Source organism: Bombyx mandarina, chromosome 24, assembly GCF_030267445.1.
Source record: "Bombyx mandarina strain Sakado chromosome 24, ASM3026744v2".
Classification (NCBI taxonomy): domain Eukaryota; kingdom Metazoa; phylum Arthropoda; class Insecta; order Lepidoptera; family Bombycidae; genus Bombyx; species Bombyx mandarina.
The window spans coordinates 2625763-2652480 of NC_143230.1; the positions used below are offsets into that span (position 1 = coordinate 2625763).

Genomic DNA, 26718 nt, shown 5'->3' on the forward strand with positions numbered 1-26718 from the left:
AAGTATGATTTTGCAATAATATAAAAAAGTAAAATATAAGTATAGGTATGTAATAGTCATTTCATTTTGAATAATTTACAATTGAACAAAAAGTACATAGGAAACTTCCAAAACAATTCAATTGTACTAGCTTAGTATACCAAAAAGTATAGTTAAGGCTCAGTGTACCATATGTAGAACTGAAATAAAAAGTTGATTTTTTCGTAAAATATGGTTTTATTTTTATATGTTTTCCCTGTCTTCTGATCACTAAATACAAACTATATATTTTTTTCATGCACAAAAAAAAATTGAGCCTTGTAGGGTTAAACCAGAATTAAAATAAAGTTTTATTAAAAAAGTAACACTGCTTAGCCAAGATTAGAATTTCCTTTCAAGTAGGTCATTGTATTAAAATCCACATAGACACAACCTATTGAGTATCTTGCCAGATCTTCTTAGTGAGTCGTGATTCCGATCCGGCACTACATTCTGCGAAATACTGCTGTTACTTGGCCCATTGGCAGCAACTCTCTGAGGTTGAGCTCCGTACGCTCATCTACCAGCCAGTGGGTAACTGGAATAGCCCCTTAGGCTATCATTGAATAGGTAGGGAACAAAAAATAAAATAAAAATGAAGGAAACTCACGAAATACCATCCAGTGCAGACGTATTTTTTTTAAATATATGTTTTCCTTTTAAAGTTGTTTTACTTGTATAATTTAAATAAATAAATAAACATAAGTTTTGAGATCCGTATCTTTCCTTTCAACATATTTATAAATTGAACTTCAGATCTAACACCGATTGCAATTAGTATCCAATCTACTAACTTAATGTTTATGTACTCTTTTTATACTTCATCCTTTAAATCGATACTCTTTCGATAAACTACGGTGTTTATTTTATTTCAATGAATATCAAGCAATCATGAATAAGAATCAGAGCGATAAACTATAAACATAAACTATATTATGGTGAAAGTAAATTATGACTAAAAAGTAAAATAGCTACAGGTATATTTACGGTGTGGCTGGAAAATAAATATTACTGAAAAACTGCCAGCTGGTTGAGCTCGAGCTGGCAACACGACAAACAAATCAAACATGGCGCGCGTTTACGACGCTTCCCGTGGGATTTTGATTTTTTCTTTTTCTTTCATAGTGCTATTATGTTCGACAATAGATTTTGCTAGTGCAAACAAAGAGCTAAATGAAAACAACTGGAAAGAAATCCTCGAAGGAGAATGGATGCTCGAATTGTAAGTAAAATTTCATACCGGCTTATAACAAAACGTGTCGCATTTTTTTTCCACATTTTTCCACGAAGTAATTACGAAAACAATAAATTACAAGGACGCATTATATTCAGGTGGGATTTAGAACATAATAACTTTATAATTTGATCGTGTAATTTAATTATTAAAAAGGTTTGTTTTGTATTATTCTGATACATTCGTCCTACAGAAGTTCATTAACCACGTCAAGGCTGAAGGGGTCACGAAAGAACCGTTTCTTAGATCATGATGCATAAGTCTTTTAAAATAGATTTTTATTTAATCTACTAAGAACGACTTTAAGACAGATTAAACTTAAAATTCAATTAAACGGACTAAAATAACTACAGTATTTTAATTTCTTGAGAACTCAATAAGAACCATTTTCAAAACGTAGTAAAGTAGAAGAGTACCTAAAAATTCCTTTGGTATGGTAGGGTCGTTGAAAAAAAAACAGCATAGTATTTAAACAGTTACTAGATACTACTAATTATCAAGTTATGTACTTATCGTGATGTTTTAAGTGCTCACATTTAGAGAATAACAGTTTAACCAACAGAAAAATCCACACAGCCATACAAATGCTCAATAGCACTTAGTAATAATAATTAATGATTCATTGCTAATAAAATCAAATATGACTCAGCAACTCCTATATTAGAATCTGATACAAAAACATTGCATCATATCTGTTCTTGCTTTAGTAAAATCATAATCGCAACCCACATTATTTATGTGCAAAGAAAATGCATTGTATATGTAAACGAGAAAGAATACAAAGATTATTGTAGGAAATATACTAACCTCTTTAGAAGTAATGTTGCATGTTCTAACTACATCACTAAGAATTATACTTACTATGTGTGAGATAAGACTAGCCTTGAACGTGAATTAGTTTTGTGTGAGCTCATAGTTCAGTTCTTGTTAAGTGTTCACTGGAGATAATAGACATCATAATGTACACGGCGCCACCCATGTTAATTCCACCATAAGTCTCAATTGTCAGGTATAATGGCTGTCCCACCCTTCAAAGCAGAAGGTATTACTGTTTTGCTGCAGAAATATGCAGGCTACCTTCCCATGCATGCTCATAGGATAGGTAACAGTAATTACAAAAATGCAAATTTTTTCACAACTTTTCAATACACAATGTTATGCTTTCATTGTGGAAGTCATCTGTAAACATGTTTTACGTCACACCACTTGATGCTAGTGCAGTGGATGTCTGATTCTGTACACTACATTAAATTTTGTTACAAGAATTGTTTGCCCACCAAATGCATATTTGTCAAGACTCAAAACTAATTTAATAATGAAATCAGATATTAATAGATATATAACGAATTCCAGTTCATTGTTTCCATAAAGCAATTGCAATTTAAACTCAGGCCATAAAAGAACCATGAGCTTCTTTTAAATGTAAACTACAAAATGAGAAATTGATAAAAACTTGCAATATAGAAATAAGTCCGTATGACTATAATCAGAAGCGCTTATATAGCTAATTTGTGTTATTTTAATAAATAATTATCTAAACAGCTACGCCCCATGGTGTCCTGCCTGCAATGCTCTAGCGCCAGCTTGGAAGGAGCTCTCTACACGAGCTGCCAAAAACTCACTCCCTCTACGTACTGCTGCAGTTGACGTCACTAACTCGCCTGGTCTGAGTGGAAGATTTGTTGTTACCGCACTGCCTACTATTTTCCAGTAAGTGTGAAAATACCAAAAACCGACAAGGGATACTACTTTGTGTAACAACGGTACTAATCACTACATAGTATAAAACAAAGTCGCTTTCTCTGTCCCTATATCCCTATATATACTTAAATCTTTAAAACTACGCAACGGATTTTGATGCGGCTTTTTTTAATAGATAGAGTGATTGAAGAGGAATGTTTATGTGTATAATAACATCCATTAAATAGTGGAGAAATCAATAATAAATTACAGTTTCCGAAGCGAAGCGAGGGCGGGTCGTTAGTAAATATTATAATGAAAAAATGATTAAGTACCATTAATGTCATTGTTAATAAAGCAACATTTTTTTAGAATTTTGGTTAAATGGACATAACAATAAACAATTAGTTCAAATCACAATTGAAATAAAGTTAAAATTTTTACAAGAATCCCTAATATTATACTTTCAGCCTTAAACTTGCATAATTTGAAATCAAATAAAAATTTCAGTGTGAAAGATGGCGAGTTTCGTCAGTACAAGGGTCCGCGTGATGTAGAATCCATGCTGACCTTTGTTGAGAACAAAAAGTGGAAGCAAACCGATCCCATCCCGGGATGGAAGGCACCTGACTCACTGCAAATGTCCTTGGTTGCTGAGTTCTTCAAGATGAGTCAAGCACTTCGGGTTGGTTATTGCAACTTTTTATTTAATGACTCAAAAATCTTATCATTATGGCATATTGATTTTTGTACCTGTAGTGTATTAGTGAGGGTACATGTTCTCCTTTTAATAAAAGGGTTGCTAAGTGAGGATTGCATAAAGACAGACACACACAATGAACTGATTTGTTACGGAACACATGTGCTTAAGTTCATTATTAAATAATAAAACATAATAGTACCTCTATGAGATTACCAGAGTATTAATCATAAATGGTTTGTCATTAAATAATCTATCTACTTAAGCAATAACATTCCATAGATTCCATACTGTTCTGTACATTCTTAATTATCTCGAATTTTGTTTATTCAACCATTAATACCGTTTTCATTTGATCTGATAGTATAAGTATGTATTTCTAGTGAAAAATCTGGTTCATATAGATAGACATTGTCTGCAATTCTGTATATGTGCATTTAACCCTTATTTCCACTCAAAAGCTACAGCTAGGGTAGCTATGTATGTACATCCATTTTGGATAATATATCATTGAAGTATGCAATTGCATTTAGCAGCTTGATTCTACTCCTGACATTGCTTATCTTTAAGCAAAACTCACCATCAGGTATCACAAATATTTGCACAAACTGGTCTCATTTAAGCAACTTTTTTTCTTTCAATTTGTAGTATTTATTATTGTATCAGTGTAGATAATATATTATTTTATTTGAATACAGGGTGTCCACAATATGCTTATGGAAGCATACGGCTTGCCATCATGGGGTTCGTACCTTATATTCGCCATTGCCACAATATTCGTCGGTGCTCTAGTCGGATTGGTAAGTTATAAAAGATGTGTTTCATTTATAAATTAAAACTAATAAACTCCAGGCACATTACACAGTAGTCGCCTTTCTAGATAAACCCTTTCAGCTTTTTTTATTGATTGTTTACATCTGTGGACGAGCTCGTGGCCCACCTGGTGTTAAGTGGTTACCAGAACCGATAAGCAATTACAACGTAAATGCCGCCACCCACCCACCTTGAAATACGAGTTCTATGGTCTCACTTTTAACAGTACAACGGCTGCCCGCTCTTCAAACCGAAATGCATTAATGTTTCATGGCAGAAATAGGCAGGGTCGTACCTATCCTTGTGGTATTCTATTGAAATATACACACATCCAAGTTTCTCATAGTGAATGTCACATGTGCAATATGGTATTGATGGTTGGTTATGTGTTGTGTCCCACATACCGGATACAGTGGAGCAGTTCTCAAAAAATGGAGACCAATTGTAGTGTTGAAGGTTCGTAATACAATAACACAAAAAAAATGACAATTCTAAAGCTGAACTTTATTACTACATTGTATGCAATGTTAATTTTAAAACAAATGATATGTGAATGGCACATAGCTTCTTGATTATAAATAACTTCTTCTTCTCCATCGCTCCCTCATTGCTGAGGATCGTGACTCCGTTTCAGCTTGTCGACTGCCAGCCTCTATCAGTTAAATACCTAAACAGACAAATATTAGGCCTTTATTTAATATTACGATATTACTACTTTATGTCATCCCATATAGATCCTCATATATCTACAGTTTAATTACAATAAAATGAAATTATTACAGATTTTAGTCTGCGTGATTGACTTCCTGCATCCACCTCAGAAAGTCGACAAGAAGTTCATATCGAGATCTGAACTCGAGAAGCTAGCACGTGGGGACAATGATGGCAAGAAATCTGATGATGAACAGGTGCCTATCGCGTTGAACTTTAACATAAGAATTAAAAACTAAAAGGTTGCTGTGAAAAGCATGACTCATATCGAGGGATGCGACTGTGATAAGTCCCAAATCAAACTAACATTGATATTTTTTTTCTTACCTATGTTGATAGCCTTGAGAGGCTATATCAGTGTCTCCTTGACGTGTAGGTGAGCTCACGGGGCTCAAACCGGGAGTGTTGCTAACACTGGCCCTAGCAAGAGCAGTGCTTTGCAGTATCTACCACCTCGGAAACGCGACCCACTGAGAAGATCCGGCGAGACACTCAGTGGGCTATCTTTTTTTATTTTTTATTGCTTAGATGGGTGGACGAGCTCACAGCCCACCTGCTGTTAAGTGGTCTGGAGCCCATAGACATCTACGACGTAAATACGCCACCCACCTTGAGATATAAGCTCTAAGGTCTCATGTATAGTTACAACGGCTGCCCCACCCTTCAAACCGAAACGCATTACTGCTTCACGGCAGAAATAGGCAGGGCGGTGGTACATACCTGTGCGGATTCACAAGAGGTCCTACCACCAAAAAAAACCCTGTCTGTGTGTTAATTTACTCACGGAGCCCTTCGTCGCAAGTGATGGGTTCGGCGAAGACGGTGACTAGTGCTTGAGGTACCTAAAAGTACCGTTAATGGATCAGGAAGATCCGTAATGAGGTGTTTTGGGCGACGTCGACTGTTTACCATTCGGTCCACAGGATCGGGTATGTAATTCCCTAGGGCCACGACAAGAGGGTTTTCATGTCGTGTTGCCTTTTCAAAGTGGCGCAATGATGCCGACTGTAGATACTTACTGACAGAGTCAAGCTCCAAGTCATCATGGGAACATTGATCATGTGGATGCTTGTTAATAGAAGATACTTATTACAAGATAGGTTGCGGTATTACAGTTACTATGAGCACAGGCAAGTGATGCAGTCAGTTACGTTGTCCTAAATCTAAATTAGAACTTAATTGTTTTATTGCAGGAGCTGATCAATGATGACATTCTGGACGACGCTGAAAACTCGCCCAATAGTGACGCTGAGAAGAACTCTCCCAGCGATGTAAGTGTGAGCTTTACAACATTATACATATCGACGCTTGAAAGGCAAACGTGACTAAGCGACAATGCGTGAACTTTACAGTAGACTAATTTAAAGTTGAAATACCTGATAACAAAATTTATTTTAACGAATCTAGCTGTAGGTTTGAAATGATTTTAATAGACCTAGAATTATTTTTTTTGCGCATAGAATATGGTTATTGCCTATTATTTATGTACAAAGCAGTTTTCGTCGCTTAGTCTTTTAGTCACTTAGTAGTTTGCCTTTTAAGCGTCGATATATGAGTCGTCTATTATCAAAGGTGGCAATCTGTGCATTTGGACAAAAAAATGTTATTGATATGTCAATACAGATTGATTTGAATATAATCGTCTCCTTCAAAGAATACGGTTCTAAACCTGCATTAAATAAAGGTTAATACTTAACCTGTTATTTATCTAAGATGTCGTTCAGAAGAGTTTTGTGACTGCCAATGGAATACAAAGTCAATAATTCGTTTTTCTGATTTACCAATAATTGTCCAAAAGTCACATTGCCGGCTTTGATAATAGTCGACTCATATATACACTTTTTTTTCCTACCTATTCTAGCAACCTCGAGGGGTTATTCTAGATTCGTCGAATTAGTAAAATTATATCTTAAATTAATGGGTCATTATTTAAACTTACAAATTTTCAGGTTATAAATGAGACGCTATAAGAAATTCATTTGTTTTTGTAAAATTGCCTGAATTCAAAATTCTACTGTGGACTTTATACTGGAATTAAGGAATTAAAAGGTTTTTTTTTGTTCTATAAACATTAGGCATCGTTCAGAGATATATTATCACATAAAAAAGAATGAGTATTTTGAAAACAAAAATTATAATGAACCTCAACTCATAACTTGGATGGATAATATTTAGTGTTTCAAAACTTTAGAACTTATTGTTATTTATTTTAGCAGTGTTGTGCTATGAAACTTGTATACTAAAAGTGCCACTAATATAGAAATCTTAGAGAATGAGATAAAATTTATGTATTTAACTATATCATATTTACCAAGTGTGCACTAGGCACATGCTCTGAATACAATGGTTTGAGTGCTATGACATGTCCTTCGGGACGGTAGGTATCAAGAGCCTTCAGCAGTAGGCAGTAGCTTCATGGTGCAATAATTTCTGACATCCGTAAGTAGGTAACTATGAGTAGTGTTGAAATCCATATTGACGTAACCACTCACTGTCAAATCGGCTGTAGCCGGTATTTAGCCTTATAAAGGCAATAAAAGAAATAAAAATAAAAGGTTGGAATAGTTAATTGGTGGTAGGACCTCTTGTGAGTCCGCGCGGGTAGGTACCACAAACTTGCCTATTTCTGCCGTGAAGCAGTAATGCGTTTCGGTTTGAAAGGTGGGGCAGCCATTGTAACTATACTGAGACCTTAGAACTTATATCAAAGTGGGTGGCGTGTTTACGTCGTAGATGTCTATGGGCTAACCACTTAACACCAGGTTTGCCGTGAGCTCGTCCACCAAACTAAGATATAAAAAGATTGGAATAATTAAATGAATGAAACCAATGAATGAATCTCTTATCTGCTTTGATTCCGTGATTGTTTAAATTTTACACAAAACAAAAAAAATGTGCCTTTCAATGATTTTCAAACTTGGCTTACTATCCCAATCATATTGTTTCGTTTCATTGATTCTAAAATAATCATAATGACTTACAGACTTCTGAAGATGAGAACGAGAAAACATCCGAAGCGGCCGGAGACAGTAAGCCAGTGGACAAGGACTCCAGCGACAAACCAGAGGCTCGGAAACGCAGACCAAGGAAGGCTGACTGAAGTAACGACGCACCACCAGAGAGCGACTTACGAACACTTACTAACTAGCTGCTTGCGGTTCCATATCTAATATCTTACTTGCAATTTAATAGTTGCGAGGCTTATGAATAATACTAGACGTTTATATCGACGCATGAAAGGCAAACGTGACAAAAAAAAGAGAGTATTAAGCAGTAGGCAGCGGCTTGGCTCTGCTCCTGGCATTGCTGAAGTCCATGGGCGACGGTAACCACTTACCATCAGGTGGGCCGTACGCTCGTCTGCCTACAAAGGCAATAAAAAAAAGCGACAATGCGTGAACTTTACAGTAGACTAATTTAAAGTTGAAATACCTGAAAAAATTTCTATTTTAACTAATCCTGCTGTAGGATTGAAATGATTTTAATAGACCTAGAAATGTATTTTTTTTGCGCTTCGAATATGGTTATTGCCTATCATTTATGTACAAAGCAGTTATTGTCGCTTAGTCACGTTTGCCTTTCAAGCGTCGATATATAACGAATTTTTCTTTGTAATAATATAAACATGTTTGAAAGCAAAAGAACTCTGAAAGATATGACAAATTTATTAGACTAAATTATGTATACATGATGCGGCAAGTAAAATGAGTTTTCTATTGAAAAAAAAAAGGAAAATACAAAATTTACAATTGGTCTAGTATTATTCATTAATCTCGTTCGAAATAGCCTTTTGTATTGAGGATGAATTACTCATTTAATAGATTTTAAATCGACTATTGTAATTTTTTAGCATCTCACAGAATGTAATGTAATTAAAAAGAAAAATTGTAGGTTGGTTATCGTATAAAAAAAATATTTAATGAGAATTTAATTTGACATACGCGTCTGTTGTGTTGGGGAAGAGCTAAATTTTTTAATTGAAAATTAATGAGTTGTGATTAATTAAACATTCTTTAAAAACAAACTTTGTGTTTGTTCATTTTATACACAATAAAAGGGGTCAACCGACTATGACATTGCCACTGGCATGTTTGTTTTGCCTTAACACTGCATTTAATTTTGTCTCGCGCACCGCGTGTTGTGTGTCTTATATTACACTTGTATGTAAATGATATTGTTTTAAAATTGAGATTTTTAATTATTAAAAAAATATAAATTTTCTTGTATCCTTTGTTTTATTTAATTTTGTAATAAATAGTAATTGTACATTATTATGTTTATTAACATGGAATTTTAAATCACAGTTCGGTTTATACAGTAAGACTTTAATATTAATACAAGAAAACAAATTTGTATCTTCTCATCTATTCTTACTAATACTATCTAAAGATTAATGCTGTTGACTACTTATAGGATTAATGATTTTTCTCTGTTTAACCAAATTAAAACCTAAATAGTAATTAACTAGATCGCGTTATCTGATGTGTTCACAAATTGCATTCCTGTTACTATTGTATCGCCATGTTTTAGTTTATTCGCTGAGTGAACTTTAGGTGTTTTAATACTGAGTCATGCGTATTATATAGAAATTGAATTATAGCAATAGTTGTATTCGTCAGTATAATCTTGCATTTACTTACAATAATTTTTATATAATTTCTTCACGATTTAATGCTTTTGTGGGTATTGTGTGATTGAGTAATTTCGATAAGTAAATAGAGGGATTGTATTTGTTTATAAAAAAAATATAGTTATCTTTGAAGACGGTTTACGGACGATAGTTTTACGTGATGACGTCAACAGCATAATTATTCGAACTGCTGGCTCTGACGTCACGCGAGAAGAGAAATGTGTCACAAGCCAACGCTTGGGCCGATCGTGCCTCTCGCTCTTGCACGCTCAGACTCAGGCGGAACGTGACACTTATTCGTGCGTGCAGCCGATGTTCGATTTTTTTCTCAATATTTGAAAATATAAGTATATATGTATATGTAATTGTTACGAATTTGGAAGTCTGAAGGAAGGCAACACGAAAAAACAGAATATTTCATTAATCATATTATTATGATCTTGCAACTCTGAAATGAAACATTATCTAAATGACAGTTTTATATCTTCGAATATTGTTCGATACTTCATGTACATATTTCTAAGTTCAAGCCTTATTTTTCACGGACTTTGGACGATTTCTGAAATATTTTATTTTTGGTGTTGTTACGGGAAGCGGCCGAGGGGTGGCGTGTTCGCAAAGACTTAAATATTAATATAGTGTTGCGTTTATATTCCTATTGTGACCCGCTGAATAAATAGTATTTGTATGATTGTGTTTTATTTAATATTCCAAAGTGTGTTTGAGATGTTTGCATGTAAATGAAAAGATCAGGGTAGTAAATCTATACTAATATATAAATCTACAGTGGTTTTTACGGATGTTCCGTTACAACTACTGAACCGTGCATCCGATTGACTTGGAACTTGGTATCCGTGTAGAAAATACATGTACTTGATGGATAGGCTAATGTTTACATGAGTCTTAGACTCCCTACACCAGTTGCGGGGGCGGTAATGATGAGAATCTTTGTGAGGGTGAGAAATAATAATGATAATTTTAAATGCCCAGCGGAGCGGACGGGTACAGCTAGTTCTTTATATAAATAAAGAGAATTAATTCCCTTTGAGACCTTGACTGAATACAACTGGACTGGCGTGCTGCAACTGGACAATCTAGTGTTAGAGAATTGTTTCTAAAGCAAAAACAGCTGTCATGGATATTGTTCATTCACAAGTCCGCTACCTACATGAAAGGTTGTCTCGTAGATCAGTGATCAGCAACCCGCGGCCCAAGAGCTCCACGAGGATCTTTCACTTATCGGCTGCGACTCTTCCGCAAAATGTTTAGTTCAGGCACGGAATATTGCTTATTATCTAGCTTTGTGATAGAGGAGTTAACTTATTGAAGTGAAACTTCTTTAGAATCGTGATTTCAAACTCGATGAAACGAAAAAATAAGTCCATAGAGACAGAAACACACAAATGTATAGGATTCAGCCGGCGAGAGAATGAGATAGAACACATTAGTTAGACGTTATCAGTCTCCTCTTTGTGCGACTCTTCGTAGCATCCCCACTATCGTCTACTAAACATTGTCCATGTGTATGCTCCTGTGTAGTGGGATAGTCAGTATATTTGTATCTTATTATAAGTTTCACCTCTACCGTGTGTGACTTGCACACACACACACACACTTTTTTATTTTAAACAAGGCTATAAAAATATATTTTAGAAAAAAAATCTCTGAATAAATTTCAATGATGTTTTTAAGTATGTTTGACTCTTCGTTGACAAGGTTGTCAACCATTGACCCCGCCCAATTTTAATGTTACATTGGGTGTATTAAAAAAAAACTTTTATACTAATCATAAAAAAGAAAACAGACAGTCCTTCAACTGTTTCTTTATTTAGAGAATATATTTACATAATAATTAAGTATCGCGATATTTTCACATGATAATCTGATTAAAAGTATACAATAATTTAAGATTTACATTTCAAACAATACGATTATTATATATTTATTATAAGGAAGATCATTGTTTATAGCGGTGTTATCGATAAATAGCTATGCATTATAATATATTTTCACTAACTTTAGTAGAAGCGGTATTCGTCATTTTAACTAAAACAGATTACCTCCAAACGCAATTAGCTTGCAATTATTGGGATCTGTAGTTCGATAATCTTAAAACAAAATCAATTAACTTTAATATCAAACATGTTACTTTTCTTTATTATATAAAAACTTCAGAGGTGTCAAGGGACACCCGGATGGAACGAAGTTCCTTTCGATTAATTAGTGAAGGAATTGTAATTTTTTTTTTTTAAGTTATAATAATAAATTACGGCATTATGAAGAAGAAAAAACAATACTATGAACTAAATTACTATTGTTGAAACGCTATCTCGAGAAACTGTACTCATTACGCGGACTAATCGGATACGAGCAATGTCACGCGATAAGCGCCTACACGTTGATTGGTCAGAATGACGGATCTAAAAAGTGTCGTGACAACTTTTCGTAAGAATTTTTTCCGTCTAGCCCCCTTTCACAACGCGCGATAAGGAACTTCGTTCCAATAATATGAAATCAAAATAAATTATTCGTATTGGTATATTTCTAAATAAAATAGTGCAAGTCATCAGATCCTATAGGATGTATCCGACATCATAGTTAAGAATGTTCCTTTATAAATATTATACAGGGTGTTCATTATCTATAGATACAGGGTGTATAATATTTATAAAGGATAAGGTCTCAAACACCACGGAACAGAATATAATGATAAAAAAAAAATTGAGTTAAGATTTTAAATAAGGCTTAGTAAATACATATATATCTATTTTACTTACTGTTTTGACTTATTATTTATTTATTAAGAAAACGCATCGCCGTTTTTAAGCGAGTCAAAGCAGTGATACAACAAAATAACAGAGTTACTAGCGACGTGAGCTTGGAAGCACATTTTCGTTAGATGGACAAAGGCTTTCGATATTCAACAAGTAATTATTGCAGACAACACCTACTACACCGTTTGTAAGAATAATTGACATCAGAGAAATAAAATCGTGTCTCAAATCAAATATCTCTATATGAAGCAAAAACTTTGTACACCTTTTTACGATAATTGCGCAGAGGGAGGAGTATAAAATTTCCCACGCTTATAGTAAATATAGAGAAGGAGTGCAGAATATTAACATATTTTTATTACGCATCAAACATACATTAAATCAATAAATTAAAAAAATATTACACAACCTACCATGTATTTGACACACACACGCATATTATACTCTTAATTTATTGTCATTTATTTATTTATGTTATTTAAAGTCTGTGGTCAAATTGAGAATAGAATAATATTGTTTGTCTGTAATATTATTTGTCTGTGGTGTAGTCTTGGTGAAATATGTGATTAAAAGAAATATTAACAGTGTTTGACAATAGAACCATAATAATGTTCAAACTTATAATTTAAATTAATTATAGTCGAATTTAGATCACTGAGGGACTAGTACAGTCAAACCTGGGTAAGTGAGAACTGGATAAGTGAGAAAACTCTTTAAGTGAGAGTAATAGCCAGGACCCGTCATTTTAAGCTCCCAAAACATCTATTAGCGAGAAACAGAAACCTCTGTAAGAGAGAGTCGTTTTTCCCTCATGGACCTCCGTAAGTGAGACTGCTACTTATTTATACCTCTTTAAGCGACAGTCGAGCTTTATTTAAATATATTATTTAGGAGGAACAAATGACAAAACAAATTCTGCTATTTTATGACTCATTCTTAGCTTTCGTGGAACTTCCTACCATTGTTTTTGTATTGTTTTCTCGTCAATTTTGAACCTATTCTATTTTGTGGAACTAAATAAACGTTGTTATTTTATCGCATTCTTTTCGAATAGACACGTGTGTGTACCGTTCTCTTTGACGGACTTACTCTTTTTTTTTAATCGTTAATTGCGAAGGAAAGTTCTTTTCTGCATCATATCAAAACGGAAAATTAAAGTACTGTCATTAAGTGATCAACTTAAAATAGTGAATGCGTTTCAATCCGGAAAATAGCGAAATGAAATTCAGAGAGTGCATTAGCGAGAAACTCGGTTTAGTGAGAGACTATAAGCGAGAATGAGATTGTGTTCCCTTGAACTCTCGCTTATCCAGGTTTGACTGTATATATAATGATATGGGATAATTCAGAATGAGTAAACAATAAAAGATTTAATTTCGTTTTCTGTGTTATAAATAAGATATAAACATTTAAATATTTAATTTTTTTTTTTAATAATCTTTTATACGATAGTATTATGCTATACAAAACTGAACTCTCTTTTTACTGAATGACACAGGTGAGTGATTAAGACTAAGAAAAATCTATTTTTAAAACTAAAGTTTTTTAAAGGTTTTTCTTAAACTTTAAGTGGCGCTCTGTTGCAAAGTCTCAAAAATGTAACTTAAACCAAGTAGCTTTTCACCTCTCGCGATATTCATAAATGAGAACAGATTATATTTTGGAATGTTAGCGCCATGGACACCCGACCTTGTTCCTCTGATGTCAAGTCACGGAAAAAATAATTATTGTGTAAATAATGGAATAAATAATTGATTCAATCGAAAATATAGCGATTATGCCTTATACATTTTCTCATAACATTATGAGTATTGTCAGAAACCATTGGTTACAATGAAAGCGAATACATACTATATATGAGTCGACTATTATCAAAGCCGGCAATGTGACTTTGGAAAACTATTGGTAAATCAGAAAAACGAATTATTGACTTTGTATTCCATTGGCAGTCACAAAACTCTTCTGAACGACATCTTAGATAAATAACAGGTTAAGTATTAAACCTTTATTTAATGCAGGTTTAGAACCGTATTGTTTGAAGGAGACGATTATATTCAAATCAATCTGTATTGACATATCAATAACATTTTTTTGTCCAAATGCACAGATTGCCACCTTTGATAATAGACGACTCATATAATATAAATATTATTATATAGGTACTTATTTCAATTATTTTTCTTACAAAACGCCAAATTTTATACAAATTTATAGCAAAATCTACATTTTCAATTAAATAAACGGGCCGTTTTAAAATTGACCGAAAGTAAAATTAAATGGGAAACGCAGTGTTATGTAAATTATTCGTTGGTGCCCGTGGACATCAACAATTTCATTTCTTCGAATTATCATTAGGCAGGTTTTGCTTTAAGCAGTCAATTTTAAAACTTCCCGCGTGATCACAATTATTAATACAACACTAATCATCAATTATTATATATCCGTATTTTTCAAAGCCAAAATTCAAGATTCTTTAAATCGCGATTAAAAAACATCTAGTCTTATATATTGACCCTCGGCATTGTCAATGTCGATCGGCGGCGACCACTCACCAGCATATGAGCTTACACACCTTGTACATATTATACATATTCATATGGGCATATTATTTTTTAAATCCATGCATCATTTCTGATTATATATTTCGCGATCTTAACAAATTGATTCTTGTCTATAAATTGACAATATTTGGGATTTATAATTATGTACTGTAGGCGCGCGAGTTCATGTCCATCCTGAGGAATGCGGTAGTGCTGTGATCTAGTTAATTATGGTAATGTCGATAATAACTACCGATTTAGTCAACAGCTGTCAATTTGGTTTAATGTAACTTAAGGTAATTTTGCAATTTATGAAATAAAATGAATGTGATAATTACTTGTTTATTTGTAATAGAGAAAAATATTTTTTTAATTCCAATTCAATCACTATCAAATGAAAAGACAACCGACAGATCAGAGTCGGAATCAGTATGTATCTTTTTTCAGTAGGTTTTTTTTTCTATCTGAACATGTTGGAAGCGGAATAGTCATGGTTAAACACAATAGTGTTAGCGTAAATTTTCGATAACACTCGACGTCAGACGAATGCGGGGAGGCGGGCGGGGGCGGGGCGAGCTGTCCCCCGCGCGGCGCCTCTGGCCCCGATGGACATGAACTCGCGCGCATGCAGTACATATGTATGTACAAATTTAAAATAATATAGATATCAAGGGGTAACATTTCGTTTATTAACGCGATATTTATCTTTGTAAATAAAGGTCCGTTTTATTTGGTATCAGCATCAACAGTTCGATGATTTTTAATTGAACTTCAATTAAGTTTACTACGTTCAAATAGCTGAAGGACTTTTTTTATTATTCTCAATGATATTATTTCGAAATTTTCAAGCTTTAAATGACTCTGCTGTAAAGTTGCAAAAATGTAGCTTAAACCAAATGGCCAACCCCAACCAACCCTTCGATATATATATATATATATATACATATTATTTTAAATTTGTTATTCCGTACATACATAGAAGACATTTAGGGTACTTCACAGTTTGAGTAGTCGCGGATAGAATAATGACTGCGATCGCTCAATATGGCGGCCGCTAACATGAGATATTTGACAGTTTTAGATGCCTGAATCGCGCTAAAGACATTTACAAGACAAGCTTACATATATACGAGATCCGAATAACCCCCAGTTTAGACCACTGAGTTTCTCGCCGGATCTTCTCAGTGGGTCGCGTTTCCGATCCGCTGGTAGATTCTGCGAAGCACGGCTCTCTTGCTAGGGCCAGTGTTAGCTAATTCTCTCAGGTTGAGTCCGTGAGCTCGCCTACTCATCAAGGAGAAGCTGAAATAGCCTCTCAAGGCTATCAGTATAGGTAAGAAAAAAAACATTCAGATCTTCGGTCTACCGAGCAATACCAGTCGCTTGATGGGAGATCTTCCATCTGTTGTTAACCTCCCAAATAAATATTAACCGTAAAAGTAATTTAGTTTTTAATTCAATTATTTTCTTCTGTAATAGTTCATTAGTGGTAGACCAGACAAATTCGTGAGTAAAGTCCCGTTACTTTTGTTTCCATGAGCACCGGTGACCCCTTCTGATCTGCCTTTAGGGTTCAAATAAAAGAACAACATTGAATAAAAATTCTTGAAATTGGTGGGTTCGTATGGGGAGCACGATTACCTTATTTACTTTAAGAGATATATTTATTTATACTGTGATATTAAATTATTTAATAAATAGGAAAATCGTGGACATTTTTTATTCTTAATTAGATAGTGGATTTTAAATGTGATTATTCAAAGTAAAAGAATAATAATAACATAGAATGGGCGCTTTCAAACGTTACACACAGAAGTGATACTTCTTCGACGATACAAAGCCTTGTGTTCCTTGTCTTAAAACTTTAATCGCAGAGAAGATTAACTTCTGACGAAAAAAAATTATTACCATTCGCTCTCACACGCGCGCTCTTTCACTAATCTCATTACAGATCTTTGGATAGTAAATTTTCATTATTACAAACCGTAAATACGTATAATTATATACACATAATATGTAATACGTACAAATTATAATCACGCAATAAAACATCTTAACTTGAACAACTATTTAGTTAATCAAGACTAACTTATATAATACTATATGTATTTATATATTATTTTTTGTTTGAATGAATGGAGTGTGCAGTTTTTTTTTTTTAATTACGCTATATATTTTCAGAATTGATTGATGAGTAAATTATTGATCGGTATATGAGTTGGGACAAACCTCAAACGGGCCCCACCTATAAAAAATTTGAGTTAACTTTTACGCTATCGAGAACATTAAAAAAACTCGCACTAAGCACACAGTTGTCGATTCGAACAATTTTAAAGGAAATCCAGTTTTTTGCGACAAACTGCAACGATCTTTTCATTCAAACAAAAAAATAAATAATCGGAAATTAATTTACAATTTCACTAAACACTTTCAAAATTAAATTGCTTAAAAATTAAAAATAGTAATAATATTATTATCATTATTATTAAAATAAGCGACAATCGCGATAATACGTTACGGCTATTGTTTAAAAATAGTAATAAACAAAAAAAGACTAGATTGTTAATATTAACAATTACAAAAAAAAAAAAATTCGAACACATTCTTACATATAAGAATATCGATTTTCCCATTACGTATTGTTGTTTTATCGATTCTTCGATATTTCGATTGAACAGATTAGAGATATATGAAGCGATAGTTGTTGTCAAAAGCAAAACATATAATACTTAATTCATTAATGTGACGATTAATTTGGTAAAATGTTTGTCGATCACGATTATTAAGGTTATAATTATCGATTTTTATTTACATACAAAAAAAAATTAAATATCTATTTTGAATCGATTAAGTTAGCGATCACATCGTTGCCTGTAACAAAACGATTCAATGTACGTTTTTAATTCATTTTTAAATCGACTAATTACAAAGTTGTTTTAGAAATGGCAGTGTCAATTTTCAGTTCATATTGAGAGTCTAATGAATTGTCATGGACATAAGTTAGTTATTGATAATTCACACGAATCGCACGGGACATTTTAGATTGTAAATTTTTAAGCACAAGGTATTCACTATAAAGCGACCTCTAGCGGAACTTTTGGGACACACAAAGTTATTGACCAATAACACACCCGCCACGATGTTAGGTAGCAGCTCCTCTCTATTTTAAGCGGAAGAAGTGTTCTCGCTTAATCGACACAATAGTGAAGTTCCACGTACGTAAGTATCGATATACTGTAATCCCCTCTTATAACACGGTTGACTGGTGCCGCGCTATACGACACCCGTTGTAGGACCATCCTCACAATAACACATTTGTATGACCCCTATATAACGCGTTATGTACAAATATAAAATATATACAAATATAACACATTAAAACCAATGCTTACCAATGTGAACCTAATAAATTATTTTAATTTAATTTTATAACAACACAAGAGACATAATGCGCAAAGGTACGCGAAATTAAATTGTGAACTGTACTACAAACCATTATAAATTTCATATTAAGTACAGAAATATAACGTGTGAAATCACCGCGTTATATGGCGCAATATCCGTGTTATACGCGGGACTGAAACCGTGTTATATGAAAACGCGATATAAGTACCGTGTTATAAGGCAGATTAAATGTAATCGATAGTGAAGCTACGCCGTGCACTGAAGGAACAGTTCCAAATTCAAATAATCCAGGACTAAGGACCTGACTACATCACGGCGTCATCCGCAGTAAGGATCTAAGTCTGACCTGGTGGAATCGCCCTTCCAAAATTCATCAATAGAGATTATTGGATTAATGGCGACTTGTCAATATCAATTTAGAGAATTTAAGTAATGAGGATGTTCATTGATGACACGTGCGACTCGAGTGAAATAAATAGGGGACAATAAGGCAGGTCGCACACCGGACACGCCTTTGTATTGTGCCGAGATTTTAAAAAAAACAATATTATTTTTCTTCGTCGAACCATAATTCATCGCAAATCGATTATACGTTTTTTTGTTTCTTTAATTACACACATATGGGAGAGTGACGTCGGTGGCGCCGGTGTGCCATCAGCCTTACAGCGTCGCGGTGGAGATCTGGGCCAGCGACTGACTTACTGCTCAGTCTTTGTACATACATTACATATATATATATATATATATCGCAACGAAACACGTCGTCGTGCGACCGGACCTTAAGCAACACGAACCGACCCTTAAATAAACGTTACATTAATTACGCATTACTTAACAAATATCATATTTATTTTGTTGTTGTTGTTGTTGTTGTAATAAGTCTTTAATTACTATATTTTGTATTATAGCTTCGATATTATCATATTTTTATTATTATTATCTACATTATAAAAAACACACATGTGAAACATTGTTTGTTTTTTTTTGTTTTTTTTTTTAAATACTAATTGACCTAAAAGCCACATCCGATTCATACTTGAAACTGAGTTTACATTCTTTGATTCACGGCCGATAGCTCCAAGACTTTTTAGCCTAATTTATAGGAAACATATCAAAACACACGCATATATTTATTACAAAAATTAATGTCAGCAAATTGGAAGCATTCCATTGAGTATATTTAACTGAAAGATCTCCGTACATGTGAGCGTTCGTGAACACTTCAATCGCACACGCTTGGTAGATAATGTAATATGTGAATACTGCAAGAGACTAATATTTTTTTTTTATTGCTTAGATGGGTGGACGAGCTCACAGCCCACCTGGTGTTAAGTGATTACTGGAGCCCATAGACATCTACAACGCAAATACGCCACGCACCTTGAGATATGAGTTCTAACGTCTCAGTATAGTTACAACGGCTGCCCCGCCCTTCAAACCGAAACGCATTACTGCTACACGGCAGAAATAGGCGGGGCGGCGGTACCTACCCGCGCGGACTCACAAGAGGTCCTACCACCAGTAAATATAGAGATATAGTTTAATTTTTTTATCAAATTGAGATTCGTTCTTCAAGATCCACCACACAAAGACGGGTACGGTCAGAAGAACAAGTCAGAATAAAAACTTTGGTGTAGTACAGAGGTCGACCGGGATCGCGCCTCCCTGTTATTTACATTCTGCCACTAAGCAACATCGACTAACACAAATCAGTAAAATAACAACTCCACTTATGCGTTCAAATAATGTAAGCTCAGTTTCCGAATTAAAACATTATTTATACCTCCTAACCTACTATTGTTTTATTGGAAGGTTTTTTTGTACATTATAGATAATCTTTTTTTAAATAAATAAAATATTCCGCAAACATACTTTTTTTTTTTTTTAAATCATATATTATATGTAGGAACCAAACATTTGTAATGTATAAATTTTTTTCAAATGTATCTATCATACGTCACAAGTACGGTCTGCAGAATAATAAAGTTTTTAATATCAATCGATATACTTAGTAACGTTGACAAAACAAAATCAAAAACATTTTTCTACACGCCTTCTTATTGTATCAAAATACTTTCAAGAGATGATGCTGATAAATACTTTCAAGAGATTGAACCAAGTATCAAGATCTATTCAATGGTAGAGTCAAACATACACTCGCTCTTTGATATATGTCGACGGATGTAAGACTATTTGGTTTAAGGGACATTTTTGCAATTTCACCAGAGAGCCATTTAAAGTTTGAAAATTTGGAAAAAATAATTATAAAAAAAAAACTTCTTCAGCAATTTCTTAGTAAGCTTAATTGAAGCTCAATTAAAAACATCGAACTGTTGATGCTGATACCAAATAAAAAGCATCTTTAATTACAAAGATAAATGTCGTGTGTTAAGTGAAATGTCGCTTGAACCAAAATATCATTTCACCCTTCGATATATTATTGTATTGTTGATGAATTTATATTGTTAATCGAATTTTAATTGGAGCTTAATAAACATAAAAAAATAATTATGGAAATCATCTAAGGTTCTTTAAGCGACTTTTGTTCGCAAAAATTAAATTTATTATAATGAGGCTATATGTATACAGTAAGGAACCAACAAAAATAATAATTATAGTTCGACCAAAAATACGACCGACTTCGACAAACTCAAAAGAGAACATAGTCAATGTATTCAATTAAAAATGCATTATCAAGTATAATAACTCAGAAATCACTGATCAGATCTTGATACAATAAAAAAAAACACATAAAAAGCATCATTTCAAAATCATTTCACATAGAAAGTCTTAATGTGACAACATATTTAAAAAAAAAACATTCGAATTGAGAATCTCCTTTTTTTTTTGAATTCGGTAAATCTATTATTAAAGTTACTGGAGGCGGTTTTTAATTTTATGAGATTCGGTGATTTTTGAGAGACCCTTGTAGCATCCTCCTCTGCTGAGTATCCAAACGTCTCAAGTCCATTCCCGCCTGTAGCCTCTCGCACGACAACATAAGAGCTATTTTAGCGCGACCTCAACAAAAGCAAGCGTAGAGACTGGACATGTCAATGTTCCAAGCGGTCAGTTGGCTTCTGGAATATACAAAAAAAAAACCTTTTTTTTATTGCCTGCCCACCACAGCCCACCTGGTGTAAGTGGTTACTGGAGCCCATAGAGATATATCAGTATAGTTACAACGGCTGCCCCACCCTTCAAACCGAAACGCATTACTGCTTCACGGCAGAAATAGGCAGGGTGGTGGTACTTCCCGCGCGGACTCACAATAGGTCCTACCAGGGTGGGGCAGCCGTTGTAACTATACTGAGACCTTAGAACTTATATCTCAAGGTGGGTGGCGCATTTACGTTGTAGATGTCTATGGGCTCCAGTAACCACTTAACACCAGGTGGGCTGTGAGCTCGTACATCCATCTAAGCAATAAAAAACAAAAATACCGCACGTAAGTACCCTGCCATTAAAACTTAATTTCTAGACTTACAGTCGGCCATTTTAGAATATTTTTGTTTTATGTAGGTACGTACTACTGGCGTCGTGTAGGGCACCGGTGACCTACACTACAAAGAGTTAAGGTCTACTTTCGTTCGAGCCTCACCATCAGGGGTCCGCGGGGTGGGGGGGCGAGGCGCCGCAGCTGCTGTCCCCCGACGGAGCGCCCTCCCCCAGCTCCGCCCCCACCTGCAACACCCCTCACAGCATTACATACACGGGAACACTCCCTAGATGCCACCCAGAGGTGACGCAGACTCTACATAGGCGCGTTTGATAAATATCTCTATAGTAATATATTAATACGTGAAGCAAAAACTTTATATACCTTTTTACGAAAATTGCGCGGACGGAGGAGTATGAAATTTTCCACACTTATAGAGAATATAGAGAGGCAGGGCAGAATGTTAATATTTTTTTTAAATTATGAATAAAAAATAAATTACATCAATGAAAAAAAAACATTACACACACTACCATGTATTTGACACAACACACACATATATACTCTTTGTTTATTGTCCATTGTCAAACTTTTGTTATGGGTTAAAGTCTGTTGTGGGTCAAATTGAGAATAAGTTAATAATGTTTGTCTTTAATATTATTTGTCTATAGTGTAGTCTTGGCGAAATCTGTGATTAGAAGTATAATAGTCTTTGACAATAGAACCATAATAATGTTCAAACTTATAATTTAAATTAATTATAGACGAATTTCGACTGAAGGACTACTAGTTATATTTAATCAAGTATATTATTATAATTTTATAACTACAATAATATTGTAAATGTGAAAGTTTGTCTATTATGAGAGTCCCAAAACAAATTTGTACATGGTTTCTGGAGGAAACTCCCAAGAGAATTTAAGTGGGAGCGTGAACCGTCGATAGATCGACTCTCTATTAATGCGTATAAAGTGCGGAGCATCGGAATACCGACTATTGTGCAATTTGATTGTAGATATACCTGTACGGAGGTGTCTTTGGGCACCCAAACGTATAACGTTTTTAATCAGTTAAATAATAACCATTTCAAATTATTTTGGTGTGAATTTAGCATTGATTTTTGTATTTTTTTTTTAAGTGTTATTGGCCATGATCCTTAGTGATCTCCAAGTAGTACCTTGAGCACGTCATGCAGAGAGCTCATGCTGCCCAGACTCAGCGGCGTTATGGACCTCTCCAGGAGGAGTGAGCCACTCCCCTGCGAACCTCCCCCTATGGACCTGAGAACATAATATTGTTGTTTAATTAAACATTATTACAGTTACTGGTGGTAGGACCTCTTGTGAGTTCGCACAAGTAGGTACCACCGCCCCGCTTATTTCTGTAGCAGCTTAGTTCTGAAGCACTAATGCGTTTCGGTTTGAAGGGCGGGGCAGCCGTTGTAACTATACTGAGACCTTAGAACTTATATCTCAAGGTGGGTGGCGCATTTACGTTGTAGATGTCTATGGGCTCCAGTAACCACTTAACACCAGGTCGGCTGTGAGCTGATCCACCCATCTAAGCAATAAATAAAATATGAAGTCAAAGTCTCAATGTGGCTGCTTCGGACTGTCCAATGTCAGTGTCCATACCTCTCCATGGGCCGGTGGTGCGACAGGACCGGCGAGGGGGGCGCGTCCTTCGTGCGAGCCGCCCGCCACGAACCTGTCGGTGTTGTAACATTACACATGCGAAGCTACATCATGGCACGTGTCGATAAGCGAAAAGCGACACGAGGCTATCAGAGATACTGTCAATGGCAGTTACATGGACACTCGCGACATGTCATACGCGAGTAGTATACCAGATCACCAAATCAAATCAACGTTGTAGATGTCTATGAGCTCCAGTAACCATTTAACACCAAGTGGGCTGTGAGCTCGTCCGACCATTTAAGCAATATTTATTTTTTAATGTAATGTTGGACTTTTTGGCGGGAACACGAGGAGTGAAGTTGAGTGATTTGTTTTATTTTGTTTATTTAGTGTTTCTTCGGGTTTAAATGTGTAATAACGGCGGTTTATTGACTGTTTAATATCTGTGTAAGTGCACAAATATGGGAAAATGAACCAAACCCCCCGAACGTAACTTCTCGGGATCCTCCAAAAAGTCCACTGAAAAAATCTCAGTAAATGATCACCATTTTACTGAGATTATATTTAATGCCATATCATCTCATTTCATTTAATTTCATCCCAGTTAATTAATGTCTCAAATTAATCATCTTCATTTCATTTCACTTCATGTTATCATTTTTAATAATATATAATAAATAATAGTTTAAAAAAACTAACAAAATACGCGTTTATAGAAAGACTAACTAAAAAATAGAAAATAAATTTTAATAAATTATTTTCAATTTTTTTGTTGGATTTCAATTTTTTCAATATATTTTTTAAATATTAAATTGTCATCGGTCCTTAATAAGTATACCAAATTTCGAGCTAGTCCGACGTTTTGAAGGGGATTAAAATCACGTTCTAAGATTTCGTTACAAACATATTGTACATACGTCTGAAGCTAATAAAAGCGTATTAATAAGACATGACTTAAAGGTCTTAGTTACCAGGTCATAATATCCCTTAAATAATTATCTAATATTTATATAAATACAGTCCAAATTTCAAGAACATTTAGGCTTACCGTTATAGGAGCCGGTGCCGTGCGATATCGTCAGCGGAGATGTCCGCTTACTGCTCTCCCTGCTGCTGTAGGCCTGCTGGAGTAAATACAAGAACATTATGTTTTGGAATACCCTTTAGCGTACTTATTGAAGGTAAAAAAATAATAATGAAGCGCGTACAACTTGCTGCATGTGTGAGAAGTTAAACTTCTTTTGCGGTGTGTAATATAGTAGTGATTTTCTTCATTTTTCATTCTTAAATCAAATTTCTCTTGTATTATGGAATGTCTGTGTATAAGAGAAACGATCTCCTCACCATTTATAATATTTTAAATTGCATATAAAAAAAATTGTTTGCTATAATTTTTTTTTTATTGTATTTTTTTTTCTATATTACATTTAAAAAAATGTAAAATTTAAATTTAAAATAAAGTTTTTTTTTATTCCTTGATTAATAACAAAATAGAATATAGTTACGTACGTTACTGCTATCTACAACTGAGAAACTAATAACAAGCCATCTAGTGGCCGACGCTCGTAAACAGAATGTGTATAAAAGAAACGACCTAGCTCGCTTTGTCCTTTCCCTCTCTCCACGGTCGAGCGGTTCGCGAGACGCTCTGTCTACTTCTCACTCTCGCTCTTCCTAAAACTTTTCTCTTTAGACGTAACGAATCTGTTGCGAGTTAACTCGAGTTAATCTCAACATGCTTACAGAAGTTTAACTTCGAAAACGTGGGACACGTGGGATCGGTGTGCGGTGTGTATGTGTACCTGTTCGTCTGCAGTCTCCAGTGTGGTGGGCAGGTCGAGCAGCCTCTGTGAGCGGATGCCGTCGCCGGGCCCCATGTGGGACACGTGGGAGAAGTTCGTTGGGGCTGAGATCAGGCGGGAACGTCGCTCCGCACTGCGAAATAATAATGTTATCGTGTTGATGATAGATGATCAGGTAACAGTGGACAGGGTTACCTTCATCGACTCACAAATATCAACATCAATTCACTCTATATTTCCACAAACAAAAAAGGTTGTTTAAAATAAAACAGCACACTTACAGTCGAGTGTGTGCGTCCAGTGCGTGCTGCGACTGATCTCTCACAGCTAGTCGCCTGGTGCCGGTTCGCGACGATAACAAGTCCGCATTCAGGGGACCCTCTGCGGAACAAAAATCGATTATTCTATCGATGATGATGATGATATTAATTTATCCCTAATGGGAAAGGCAAAGGACTTTAGTCCATGCAGCCAGGTCTTGTTGTTGGTAATAATTGGAGAATTTTGGTAGTTTTCAAGGCCGAAGCCACGTCTTGTCTTATTGTTGTCATGTCTTATTATTCTCGGTCATAAGGCCTAAGCCACTTCTTCGATGTTTTGAATTGATCGAAGTCAAATCCATAAGCAAGATTATTCTATTGGCACGCTATGATGGCCGTATTGACATATTACAATAGTAATGCGAAATGTCAATTTAATTCTCGAAAAAATAATAATAATGAAATCTATAAGTTTTTACTGCAAGTAGTAGGTACCTGATTAAAAAGGTTTAACCAAACAAAAATATAAACGCTTACTTAATATGAGTCGTCTATTATCAAAGGTGGCAATCTGTGCATTTGGAAAAAAAAATGTTATTGATATGTCAATACAGATTGATTTGAATATAATCGTCTCCTTCAAAGAATAAGGTTCAAAACCTGCATTAAATAAAGGTTAATAATTAACCTGTTATTTATCTAAGATGTCGTTCCGAAGAGTTTTGTGACTGCCAATGGAATACAAAGTCAATAATTGGTTTTTCTGATTTACCAATAATTGTCCAAAAGTCAGATTGCCGGCTTTGATAATAGTCGACTCATATATTTGAACGATCTGAATATTGGAATGAAAATGAATCAATCAATCAACGTCAAGTCGAAAGTGCTTTGTTTTGCATAGAGCATCGTCGCGAGTTTGCCGGAGGCAGTAGTTGTGTGGCCAGCGATCCTATGTGACAATCGTATTAAATTTTTTTTTTTTAAATTTTGTGATCTAAAAACAAATGCCGACTCGTGTGGTAAATGCACCAATAATTATAATCTTATAAAAATAAAAAATAACAATGTTTGCGGG

The 26718-nt window shown here is 34.6% G+C and overlaps 2 protein-coding genes across 2 annotated transcripts in view; one reads left to right on the top strand and one right to left on the bottom strand.

The window, feature by feature from the left end:
• Positions 1 to 1050: 1050 nt before the first annotated feature.
• On the top strand, positions 1051 to 10474 carry LOC114248455 (thioredoxin-related transmembrane protein 1). The gene is made up of 7 exons (XM_089737996.1): positions 1051 to 1240; positions 2795 to 2962; positions 3443 to 3617; positions 4331 to 4432; positions 5228 to 5353; positions 6350 to 6427; positions 8140 to 10474. The coding sequence occupies exons 1-7, from the start codon at positions 1086 to 1088 to the stop codon at positions 8254 to 8256; spliced, it is 921 nt and encodes a 306-aa protein (XP_089594122.1). The 5' UTR covers positions 1051 to 1085; the 3' UTR covers positions 8257 to 10474.
• Positions 10475 to 20281: 9807 nt separating this feature from the next.
• The window catches only part of gek (serine/threonine-protein kinase gek), a 66565-nt gene continuing 60128 nt past the window's right edge, over positions 20282 to 26718 (bottom strand). The window contains exons 42-48 of the mRNA XM_089737997.1: positions 25665 to 25764; positions 25384 to 25516; positions 24630 to 24705; positions 23579 to 23651; positions 23122 to 23224; positions 22107 to 22189; positions 20282 to 21585 (exon numbers count right to left, since the gene is read on the bottom strand). Coding sequence (XP_089594123.1) covers positions 22109 to 22189; positions 23122 to 23224; positions 23579 to 23651; positions 24630 to 24705; positions 25384 to 25516; positions 25665 to 25764 — 566 coding nt within the window. The 3' untranslated portion in view covers positions 20282 to 21585; positions 22107 to 22108. The remainder of the gene's footprint in view (positions 21586 to 22106; positions 22190 to 23121; positions 23225 to 23578; positions 23652 to 24629; positions 24706 to 25383; positions 25517 to 25664; positions 25765 to 26718) is intronic.

Bases quoted from the DNA above. Each gene is read 5' to 3' on its own strand.
- LOC114248455 (XM_089737996.1), top strand. From the start codon at position 1,086: ATGGCGCGCGTTTACGACGCTTCCCGTGGGATTTTGATTTTTTCTTTT. The intron at 3,618-4,330 runs GTTGGTTATTGC...ATTTGAATACAG, and splicing joins AGATGAGTCAAGCACTTCGG to GGTGTCCACAATATGCTTAT. The intron at 6,428-8,139 runs GTAAGTGTGAGC...AATGACTTACAG, and splicing joins AGAAGAACTCTCCCAGCGAT to ACTTCTGAAGATGAGAACGA.